Source organism: Sapajus apella, unplaced genomic scaffold (genome assembly GCF_009761245.1).
Source record: "Sapajus apella isolate SASKATOON/1434 unplaced genomic scaffold, GSC_monkey_1.0 scaffold166, whole genome shotgun sequence".
Taxonomy (NCBI): Eukaryota; Metazoa; Chordata; class Mammalia; order Primates; family Cebidae; genus Sapajus; species Sapajus apella.
Window position 1 is genome coordinate 496,261 of NW_022437106.1, and position 12,082 is coordinate 508,342.

Below are 12,082 nucleotides of genomic sequence, written 5' to 3' on the forward strand. Positions count from 1 at the left end.
TGTGTGTGTGTGTGTGTGTGTGTGTGTGTGTGTGTGTGTGTGTGTGTTTGAGACGGAGTCTCACTCTGTCACTAGGCTGGAGTGCTGTGATGCGATCTTGACTCACTGCAACCTCCATCTCCTGAGTTCAAGCGATTCTTCTGCCTCAGCCTCCCAAGTAGCTGGGACTACAGGTGGACACCACCACGCCTGACTAATTTTTGTATTTTTAGTAGAGATGGGGTTTCACCATGTCGGCCAGGATGGTCTCGATCTCTTGACCTCGTGATCCACCCACCTTGGCCTCCCAAAGTGCCGGGATTACAGGCGTGAGCCACCGCACCCAGCTGCCTGTGTTTTAAAAATACGGCAAAGGCTGCAAAGCTCCAGCACGAATAACCAGGAAGATGCAGCTGTGGGTCAGGCAATGAACGGTCTGGTCTTAGCTCTGCCATAAGCCTGCTGTGTGACCTGAGAAGTCCCTTGGCATCTCTGGGCCTCAGTTTCCCTACTTGTACAAAGCAGGAGGAGGAGCTGGATTAGATCTGTGGCTCTCAACTTGTGTGTCCAGGATGAGCCAGGGGACATGGACGTCATGGTACTGTTTACAGAATTGTATAAAATATGAATCTTTCCACCCCAGCCATGAGGGTCCTTGTTCAGGCCACTAAGCCTCTGATGGATAAAGAGATGAAGACAGCAGAGAGGTGGCTGGGGAGGGAGGAAGGAGGCAGCAAACTACGAGTCAGGAGGCTGTGTGACCTTTCCTAAATCACTGCCTCCCTCTGGGCCTTGGCAAGATGGGGCTGAATTATTTCTAAATGTGCCCCCCTAGTGCTGCCCCAGCATCAGCCAACTGGTGACACAGCCTATACTTCCCTCAAGGCACAGCCTTGCTTCCCTAAGCCCAATGGCTGAGCCATTTATGTATGAAAAGTCCTCACGGCCAAGGCCTGGTCAGCAGAGGTGATTGTTCTCCTGACCCAGGCTGTGGAGCAGGGGCGAGGCAGACCCTGGGGAGGTCGGGGGCAGCCCTGAGCCTGAGCTCACAGTCCCTGACAGGGCTATGGGGAAGGCCACTGTCTCCTCTGCTGCACCACCAGCTGGAAATTTGCTCTGCACTGTTAGACCATGTTCTGGTCTCAGGGCCTCCACCCACTGGCAGTGGGACCCGGGATAAGCCATGTGCCTCTCTGTGCCTCTATTTCCCCAGCTCTTCAGAGGAGTTAATAATACCGATGTCCATCTGGTTTGGAAGGCTGAAATGCCACCGTGGGTGTAGAGAGCTGCGTGCACAGCCTCATGTGCCTACGTGATCCGCAGGTGCTGCCGCTAGATGAAGTGCTGGGAGCTGTGAGGGTGGACGTAGGGCATCAGGGGCGGCTTCGCAGGGGCTTGTTTTTGAAGACACCCATCAGCCAAGGGATGGTGAGGACATGCCTGGCAGACAGATTGGCATGTGCAAAGGTAGAGTGGAGGTGTTATCCTGGGCTGGACCTCCTGTGGGTGGGCAGGGGACTGCATGTTGGGAAAGGCAGGAGGGGGTCATTCGAATCTTCTAGGGAGTTACTTATAATCATAAGCGGCTAAAGTTTATCAAACGCTTGGGACAAACCCATCATATAGCCGGTGTCATTTCCTCTTCACTACTGCCCTAGGAGGCTAGTGACATTGTGACACCCACTTTATAGATGGGGAAGCAGACAGAGAGGGGTTGACTAGCCTGCCCAAGGCCACACAGCTGGCTGGCGACAGAGCTAGGGTTGGAACCCGTGTTCACCTGACCCTAGAGCTTCTCACTGTGTCAGCACCTCCTTTCCTTTATGTTAGCGTGTAGGCGGCAGACACCCCCCTCCTCACTGTCTGCAGGGCATCAGGAAACGCCCCTGCCCACTTCCAGGGTCAAAGGAGAGAGGTCAAAGGAGGGGGCTGCAGTGATGCCTCAAGGCCTTCTCTCCTCCCATCTCCCCCCTCAGCCCGGTCTGCTCCAGACCTCTTAACGCCTTTCACCATCAGGGTGCACAGTTCTCGTGGTGCTGAGCCCTTTTTGGGCCGAAGCCACGAGGCAGGGCAGGAGTCAGGATGGCCCTGTGCTTAGTGCATAGTGGGCACCTACCCTCATGCCCCAGGCCAAGCCCTTTCTTGCCTAGATGCTTGCCCAACCAGGGTCACGGTCAGGCCAGCTGTGCTGAGGAGGCGCGAGGAAGGCATCAGGATTCCTTCTTGGAAGGGCCTCAGGAGGGTGAGGGAGCATTTGTTGGACAGGCCTGGGAGATGCACCTTGAAATAGTTGGCGTGGAAGTGTTGGCATTTTCACTTGGAGCATGTGGTTACTCAGGGCCTGGGGAGCGTGGAAGGAAGGCTTCGGGGCCATCAGCCCCCGCCAGGCCACACCTTGGACTAGGCACCCATGAGAGGCTCCCACATTGTCCTGAGGGACAGGACTGAAAGGCTCCATGGGGAAGGAAGAGAGGGAAGGAGGGAGAGAAACAGGGAGATGAAATGAGGGGGGCCGATTTCCCCAGGGCTGCTGCCTTCCCGGAAGAGATGGGGCTGGGTGGGAGAGAGATCATCTGAGCAGAGCCTGGAGAGCGCTGGATTTGGGAACAGAAAAGAGCAGCCTGGACGTGCAAGGAGAAGTGCTTGGGGGTGGGGCAGGCCCAGGAAGCCCCTCCCCATCCCCCTCCCCCAGGTCAAGTTCTGCATTCTGTTCTACAAATCCGGAGGGAGGGAGTCCTGGACAGAACACCACACTGAAGAGTTGGGGCACTGTGGATTCACTGATGCTTGGACTGAACTCCATCATTCATCCAAAGTAAAAACCACCTGGGGGGTCTCTGGGGGAGACCCTGGCCAGGTGTGGGGACTAGATCAGGCATAGCCCCTCCCCCAAAGGCTGACAGCTGCAGGCCAGTGGATGCCTGCTCTGATGGGGGCGGGGCAGGTGGGAAAGGGCACTGAGCTGGGACTGGAAGAGACTTCTCAGAGGAGGGGGTGTGGGACATTGGAAGGACACCTAGGAGTGGTTTGGGGCCCAGCAGGTGGGGGGACCTGCAGTGAGACAGCAGGGCCAGCCCTGGAGGGTGTGAGTGCTGTGGGCTCTGGGAGGGACCCCAGGCCTCTCCTGGGCTGGGGGAGGTGGGCTGCTGGTTGGGCTGGTTGGCTGAGGTTGGCTTCCTTTCTCAGCAGTGGGCACCAAGGCCCTCCATCAGCCCACAGGCCCCTCCCTGGCGGGCTTTGGGCCGGCAGCTGTGACCCCAGCAATCTGGCAGTCTGCTGCGTGGCCAGGCCTCCCGGCGCCCACTGTACCCCTGATTAGTTGGTGCCAGCAATGGCAGGAGCAGCAGACGTCCTCTCCCAGCCGCCCGGCCCCACCACCGACCCGGTCAGTCCAGGGAGAGTGGCCCCCAGTGGCCAGGCCACAGCCTCCTCCGGGCCACGGGCTGTGCCCTGGCAGAGGCTGGCACACGTCTGGCGATTTCTACTTGAGCTGGCCTGGCAAAGTGACTGAACTGATCTAGGCTGACAGCTCCTTTCCTCCAAGAGCACCCCAAACCTCCAGGGGTGCTGTCAGGAAGTGCTTTCTGTTCTTCCTGCCACCTCAAGTGTCCCCACTGCCACCAAGTTGCTGCCTCTGCCTGGCTGCTGCCCAGCATCTCTCCAGCAGCTAGTCTAGGGGTCCCCAAAAAGGGTGAGCAGCTCCATCCACCTGCCGCTGCCTTCAGTGCTGCCTAGAGACGGTCCTCACCCTGAGCTCCACGGGCGCTCCGGGCCAGACTCCTCTCTCTTGAACACTGCAAGATCTAGCAAAGCAATGCCCTGGCCACCCCAAGCTCACATCTCCAGATGGAGCCCCCCTCACCCCTGCTAATGGCCACTCTGTGGCTCCAGGCCCCAGTCTTAGAGTCATCCCCAGCTGCTCTCTTCCTCCTACATGCCCGTCCCATCCCTTGGTCCACCTTCAAAGTCCCCCGGAATCTACCATGCTCCCCACTCCACTGCCATCACTGCTTGGGCCCAGCCTCACCATCGTCCCGTTTACGGCAACACCAGGCAGGACGGAGAGGAGCAGGGGACGGGAGGCCCTGTCCTCAGGCCCTGAGGGTCATGGAGGGGGTGCAGTGTCTGGCCTGGGCCACCTCAAGGGTGAGGGCACACAGAGCAGGGGGCCGCAGCTCTCCTGGGCCCCACCCTCAGAGCTCCTGTTTCTGACCCAGGAGAGGCTCCCGGGAGGCAGCCACCACCCAGCGGTGGAGTCCCCTGCAGCTCCCTTTCAGTGTGTGCCGTTCGGGGGGCCATCCATGGGGGCGTCTGCACAGGATCCTGTAGACTGTGCCCCCTGACGCTGTCCTGCCTCTGCCCTGGCCCCGAGGTCCATTCTCCACCCAGCAGGCCAGGCGACCCTCTCAACCCATCCCCAGATCACATCTCCCTTCTGCTCAGACCCCTCTGGTGGCTCCGTGACAACTGGTGCAGAAGCTTAAGTCTTCCAGCCACCAGGCCCTGTCTCCTCCCCAGCCTCGTCCCTGCTTAGCTGCCCTCTGGACGCACGGTCTCCTCGGGTGTCCTTGGTCTCCTTGGTCTCCTCACTGTGGCTGTGCTTGTCTGCCTCCCGCCTCCAGGCCTTTGTCCAGGCTGCCTCCACCCAGACAGCGAAAGCCCCTCCGCTGACTCCGCTACCCCTTCGCCGTCTCTGCTCAGCGTCATCCTGCCCTTCCTGGCCCCCTGTTTGGTGCCCACCTGACCCCAGGCCAAATCCCCAGCCCTTTCCCCCTTCTTTTTGTTTTCCTGGCACTTTTTACCCAACAAACGAGGACGTGTTTGCATGTATCACCCGCGTCATTTATTGCCTGTCTCTCCCTACCCTGCGTGGGATGCGAGCCTCATGAGGACAGGGAACTTTGTGGGTTTTTTTTTTTTTTGAGACAGTCTTGCTCTGTTACCTAGGCTGGAGTGCAGTGGTGCGATCTCAGCTCACTGCAACCTCCACCTCCCCCAGGTTCAAGTGATTCTCCTACCTCAGCCTCCCGAGTAGCTGGGACTACAAGCACGCCACCACATCCAGCTAATTTTTGTATTTTTAGTAGAGACAGGGTTCCACCATGTTGGTCAAGCAGGTCTTGAACGCCTGACCTTGTCATCTGCCCACCTCGGCCTCCCGAAGTGCTGGGATTACAGGTGTGAGGCACTGCGCCCAGCCTGTTATGTTGTTTTTAAACTCATGTATCCGCGGAGCCTAGCGAAGTGCCTGGCACGCAGTTGGCCCTCATTCATTACTTGCTGAGTGGCTCCATTCACTCGACCGTCGTTCCTTTGCTCATTCAAGCCGTCATCCTTCAAGGGGCTGCTTTGTGCCAGGTCCTGGGCTGGGTGGGAGAACGCAGAGCACTTGCCTCGGCCTTGCATGTGGGTCATGGCTGGTTTCCAGCGGGGAGGAGGGGGCAGAGCCAGGAACTGGCACAGGATGTGATGGAGGGCGGGTGGGCAGTGGCAGCTCATGGCAGGGGCACCAGACAAGGTGACTGCTCAGCTGAGATCCACAAAAAGGAGGCCAGAGATGCCCCTCCAAGCATGTGCAATAGCACTGAGGCAGCCCCGAAGGTGGGCTTTCCAGGACTGGAAGTGTGTCTGTCTGTCTGGGTGCTGCACAGTGGTCCTGGGATCCTACAGCAGGGTGGGGGAGGCGTTGTGGGTGGGGACAGGGTGTGTACAGGGGTGGGGAGTGGGGAGGCTGGATGCTGGTTCAGGTGTGGCAGGGAGGATAGACGGAGGTGGGGCCAGGCTCTGGGGAACTCTGAGCAGGAGCCAGGATGGTGGGGGATAAGGATTTGCGCTTTCTTATGGGATGTATGGGCTGTTGGAGGCTTCTGACTTCAGAGGCTCTTCTGCCAGAGGTGTCCTGGCCCCGTGGTATTCCTGAAGGACTGGGTGGAAAGGAACCACTGTCGCCTCTGTAGATGAGGCCACTGGGGCCCAGAGAGGGCAAACTTTGTCTCAAGGCCACCCAGATGGGACTGGGACCCAGAAGTCCTGTCTCTGGTCTATGCTCTGGGCGCTCCATGGGCCGGGGGCTGCATGAGGTGTCCTGAAGTCTCCAGGGTCCTCTTCCCCTTCTCAGCTGGGGAGCCAGGGCCCTCAGTCACACTCACAGGGCTGCCTGTAGCCTATCCCCATCATGGCCCATCTAGCTCTTGCTCTAGGCAGAAGCCTGAAAACGTGCACGAAGAACGCAGAACCAGGTAAGTCCGCCTGAGAGTGAGTGAGAGCCTTGGGGCAACCAGAGGCAGGAGGCCTTCATGACTAACTGGGGGTGAGAGTCTGGGAGGACTGCCTGGAGGAAGAAGGTTTGGCCGGGAAAGGTGTGGAGGGAGATGAAGTAAAAGGATGGCTTGAGGTAGATGGTGACTTGCAGGCAGTCTCTCCCCTCTTACTGTCTGTCCTCTCCTCTGTCTCTGTTTCTCTCCGTCACTCCTGGTTTCACTTTCTCCTCTGTCTGTTTTTCTCTGTCCTCTCCCTGCCTTCACTTCCCGTGCCAGGCTCCAGAGGCACCGAGGGCAGAGTGTAACCGGCCAACCTGTCTTGGCTAATTACTTGACCGTGAGCATAAAAGGAAGATTAGCTGTGGTCTCTTGGGGTCCTCCCTGACTCCCTAATCCTGTGGCTCCTCTTCCTTGGAGTGGAAGGGATAAAATCGTTCTAAGTCCCTAATTAGCTAATTATGCTGAGGCTCTGTGGCCCTGGGACTCCCTGGGCCCCAGGGTGGGCCATGAAGTGCGCTGGGGCCCAGCTGGGCAGAGCGAGGTGGGAGGGGAGGAGGGACCGGGCTGCCATTCAGGGAAGCCAGCCGGGTAGGTTTGCAGCAGCCTTTCAGAATTTCAATATCCCAGAGAACAAGGGAGATGTAATTAATTGAGTAACAAAGGCCAGCCCGAGGGAGCAGCAGGCTGGGGCCGTGCGGAGACACCTCCTCCAAACCCCGCTCATCCAGCCTGTTCTCCAGCTGCTGCCCTCTGTGCTTGCCTCCTGCCTCTGCCCCGGCCTCGGGGCTCACCCTTCCTTTTTGAAGCTCAGAGCTGATCAAGGGCTTTGCCTGCTTAGAAATCTGCCAGTAGACCTCCTTGCGCAGCCTCTCAGCACAGAGCCCCACGCTCCTCAGAGTCCTCTGCAACCGCCCTCAGGAATGGTGCCTTTGCCCATGCCCACCCCTCTGCCAGCCAACATTTCCCATCCTGGAGCCCAGCTCAGCAAATGTGCCGGTAGTGCCTCCCCTCATCTCCCTAGGCATGGTCCTTTGGCTCAACACTTGGTTTCTTGTCCCCTTGCTGCTAGGCTGTGAGCTCTCAGGGGTGGGGGTGGGGAGTGAAAAATGGGCCTTGTTCATCTTCGGATTCCCCACGTGCCCAACGCCATGCCTGGCATGCAGCATGCATTTGCTGTGTTCCACGAATGAATGAATGAATGATGGGGCACCAGGAAGGCCTGCATTTGGCCTGAGTGAGTCAGGGGATCCATTTGGATGGATTACAAGGGCACCCGTTCCTCCTTCCCTCTGCTGTACACGCCTCACTCCCCTGCTTGGCGATATAGGGTGGTGGTGTTATCGTGAACCCCAAGTTTCTCTTCAAAGAATCAGTATGTCAGTATGTTCAGCTCTTTTATTCTTTAATTCTCTATTTTAAAGTTTAACTTCCTTGTAATTCCAGTAAACAAGTTCTCCACTGGTTCTAATCAGTAATTCATATCTGTTCCCCCAGCCCCCAGCTCTGTCTTGACTCATACTGGTCACCTGCTCCAGTAACCTGCTCGGGTCACCTTTCTTTGACCTAGGTCACCCCAGCTACCTGCTCTGACCCACCCGTAACCATCCTTCCCGTCAAAATACCCATCCTGCCACTGCAGCTCAGACCCCTGCTCTCTTTAAAATAGCCAATCAGAATTAGTCTAGCTTGTGTGGTCTAACCCTAGCCAATGGGGGAATGACACATCAGAAGGGATGACCCCCGTCAGGCATAAGTACCCCTTCCCTGCCTTGTCCAAGCGTGCAGCCGCCATTGCTCCATCCATGAGCTGAACCCTTCTATAGAATTAAACTGCCTTACTGAGAGGATTCATCTTCGAGTGCCATTTCTTTTACAGCATTGAGTGGGACATTGAGTCCTCGCCCTGGTCTGCTCTTGTGGGGATGAAGCAGCCTGGAGGCGAGCCCCACTGTCTTTCCTGAGAGGAGGCTGACCTAGTTTTGTGGGAAGGGAAGACGGGGTGGACATTAATTATTGATTGGAAATCACTGCATGCAGAGTTTGTGATACAAATTCCAAATAATTATCCTCATTAATAACCACCTCAGCATCACCCCTGGCATACATAACCATCTGGACAGGGCCACTGTTCTACTTGTGACCATCATTCCATCTTCCTCTCTCTAATCTTCCACTCCCTCCCCATGACTTATGACATTCGTTCCTGATTAGTCATTGCACAAATGTTAGGTGAGCCTGTTTTCTGGGCCAGGACCTGCTGGGTTCTGGGAATACTGAGGTGATTTAGACAAGGGCCCTGCCCCCAGAACCTTATAGCCTAGTGGAAGAGATAGGAAAGTAAACATACAACTATACATTAGGGCTAGAAGAAGAAGAGATATTGATATGGATGGAATCTCCTAGGTTGTACTGTGTACAACCTACATAATTGTATATGGCAGCCTAGGCCAGGTCAGAGGTGCTGAGATTGCCCAGAGCAGAAGAAAGAAGGATGAACTCTACCTGGTATGATGTAAGAGTCTGGAAGCCTTCATGAAAGAGCTTTCACAGTGCTATGGTGGCTGAATAGGGATTTACCAGGCATAAGAGAGGAGCAAGGGTGTTCCAGGAAGAGGGAACAGCAAGGATAAAAGCATGGAGGTGTGAAATCCCATGGTATGTTTAGGGAACTTCAAATAATTTGGCATTGCAAGGCATAGAGTACATATTGAGAGAGGCATGAAGCCGGAGAGGTGGGCAGTATGGACCCTACAGGATCGTAGGGGTAGGGTATGCACTCAAGGGTGCCCCACCAGCTCTTCGCCTTCTTTGGGGCCATGGACTCCTGTGTGGGCCTTCTCTGTAGAGCCTGTTAGCAGGCCCTTGGCTGTTCTGAAGTTGGCTCTGGGAGCTCTGCCTGGTTCCATCATGCAATGGGAGTGGTAGTTCTGGCTGGTACTGCTGTGTCCTGACATGGTCAAGGGGAACAGTGACTACCCCAGAGACAAAGGGTATTCAGGACACATTTATTGGGCATGTACAAGGACCACTCTGTGCAGGTTCTGGGCATGCTGAGTTGAACCAGCCTCAGGCCTCTGGGACAGGGGGGTTGTGAAAAAACAGCTAGATTTTGTGTCAAGACACCTGGTCTAAATCTAGAGACCCTGCTGCTTCTTAGCTGTGTGACCTAGGGCAAGCACTTTCAGTTCTTTGAGTCTCCAATTGCTTTCTGTAAACAATAGAAACAAAAGTACCAACTTCACAGAGTTGTCATGAAGACTGAAGATCACATTTGTACAAGTACACAGAAAAGCACTCGGTACATAAAAGGTGCTCCCTAAATGCTTGCTTGTACATTCACAATCTAGTGTAAGTGTGGCAGGGCCCAGAGCCATTTCCACGGCTTTTTGGGTGGAGGGGCAGATACAAAGGAGAGGGTGTATCTGGCAGCCACTGAACAGGATGGGAGCAGCCAGGAGCCCCTGCCAATGCATCCCACTCCCCCTCCCTGTTTCTGTAACCTCGCTCTCACTCTTTCCTCTCTGAGACCTCTGCTCCCTGTCTGACCATCCCTCTACCATTCCCCCTCCCAGGTATGCGGATCCTGGTGAACCTGCTCCTGGACACGCTGCCCATGCTGGGGAACGTCCTGCTGCTCTGCTTCTTTGTCTTCTTCATCTTTGGCATCATAGGCGTGCAGCTCTGGGCGGGCCTGCTGCGTAATCGCTGCTTCCTGGAGGAAAACTTTACCATGTGAGTTCAGCCCCTGCCACCCATGCAGCTCCGGGGACTCTTACTAAAACACAGTTGTAACCTCCTGGGTCATTGGGAATCAGGGCCAATGGGGTAGAAGCAGCAACAAAAGGGAGGTCAGGTTGGAAGGGAAAGGGAAGTTAAGATATGAGCAGAAGTAATGCTCAGGAGGAAAAAGAAGAGAGAAAACCTGAAAAGCAGGCACAGAACTTGGCTCTGTGCTCACAGCACATTCATTCCTCTTGGTGACTGAGTCATCCAGGAAGGGTGAGCTCCCATTCAGCCGCCTGAGTCTGAAAGCAGGGGGCGGGCGGGACGCTCCTCCAAGAGAGGATTATTGACACACAAATCAAGCTCCGGCTCTTAGAGGAGTTGGGCTTAGTTGTCTGAAAAATTTGACACCTATAGAACCTGTGCTTCCTTAGCGATGCGGGATAAGTGTGCACACACATGTACTTACGCATATGTGTTTGGACATGAATATGCATTCATTTCAGATATGCGTGGCGCACTTCAACTAAGTGCCAGGCCCTAGGGAATCAGAAATAGGAGAGCATTTTCATTCCTTTTCTCACTCCCCTTCTTTGAGCCTGTGCTCGGGGCTCAAGATGTGGCAGAAGAGGGGGTCTCTGGCCTTGAGGAACGCAGGGCTGGGAGCCGATCCCAAAAACCTCTAGTCAGTGCCGCCCAGTCTGTCAATCATGGACCGAGGTGACCGAGGTGACCGTAGGAGGCCTGGGGACGTGGGGATGCTGTACAGGTGAAGGCTGGTTTCTCCCTCTCAGCCTGTCTACTTGGGGAGAGGGTAGCAGAGCTGGACGGTGAAAGTTGGGGTATGGGGAACAGTAGGGTACCTGGGTTGACCACAGCAGGGGCACCTTGGTGGGTGAGGGCCCCAAGTGGGGGTTCAGGAAGTGGGTCTACACTTGTGCCCACTCCCCAAAGGGGCAGGTCCTGAGGCAGAGCCTGGGCCGTGGGGCTGGGGAGAGGTGCCTGCTTAGAAGTCAGGGTAGTGTGAGCCCCGCCCCTCTGTCCCACAGGGATTCTTCCCTGAATCTTTCTGTGGCTGGCCCCTTCTCATTTTGCGGGCTCAGCTCACCTGACGCCTCCTCCTGGAGGCCTTCCCTTGCTCTCCCTCACTACCCCAGCCCCAGGCTTCCCATCGCACAGCCCTGCTGGGTTTTCTTCTTGACTCATCTCTCTGAAAACATCGCCTGCTGGTTCATCTGAGATCTCTGGAGTCCCCTGGAATGTGAGTTCCCTACCACAGTAGGGGCACCTGAGCCTTGACTCTTCCCAAGGTCTAGAGCAGGGCTTGGCACAGGTGCTTCCAACTAATTGTTGAAGGAATGAGTGAGTGAGTGGATGGGTGAGTGCATTTACCACCCAGAGGCAGGCTGGGAGCCAGGACCAGTTCTTCCTAGGCCTGGTAAGTTGGAGATTCTGTGTCCGGGTCCCTGGATGTCTCCTTCTCTGTGGTCGTCCCAGGCCTTGTGAGATGGCTCTGACCCTGTCTTGGCTGGAATAGGGGAGTTGGAGGGAGGATGCTGTGGACGCCCTTGGGCCAGAGTGTTAAAGAGGAACCTTATCTGGCGCACCCCCACCCCTGCCCCAGGAAGGGAAAAATAAATATAAAGAAATGTCACTGGAGCAAGAACACCCTAAAGGAAGATGCTGGGTGATCTCCACACCTCCCCTCTGAGCTCCTGGCTTCATTTGCTTAGGGTGGGTGGTATTAACTCATATGCCCTATTGGGCTGAGGTGGGGGGGTCGTTGGTGTTGTGTGAAAAAGGAAATCGGTAAAGTTCACATCTGGGTCGAGAGCAAGACTAGGGTCATCCCAGGTCTGTGACCCCTGTAGATATAAGGGAGGTTTAGACCTTAACTCAGAAGGCCTCTTTAGGGCAGTGAGCAGAGAAGTTGGTAACGGGTTCACAAAGAGGCAGCAAGATCTCTTCTGGGTGACCAGAAAGTTGGAATTTGAGGAGATCCTTGCTAGGATCTGGGGGAACCAGGCAGGGTCTTGGGCAGGAGTGTTCCTCAAAGTCCTCTTTCAGGCATACTCTCTCCTTTGTATCTGCCCCTCCACCCAAAAAGCCATGGAAATGGC

The 12,082-nt window shown here is 55.9% G+C and overlaps 1 protein-coding gene across 2 annotated transcripts in view; it reads left to right on the forward strand.

The window, feature by feature from the left end:
• CACNA1I (calcium voltage-gated channel subunit alpha1 I) overlaps positions 1–12,082 on the forward strand; it is a 129,042-nt gene that overhangs the window by 62,153 nt on the left and 54,807 nt on the right. For both annotated transcript variants that reach the window (XM_032267162.1, XM_032267163.1), the window contains exon 6: positions 9,812–9,971. In XM_032267162.1, coding sequence (XP_032123053.1) covers positions 9,812–9,971 — 160 coding nt within the window. The remainder of the gene's footprint in view (positions 1–9,811; positions 9,972–12,082) is intronic.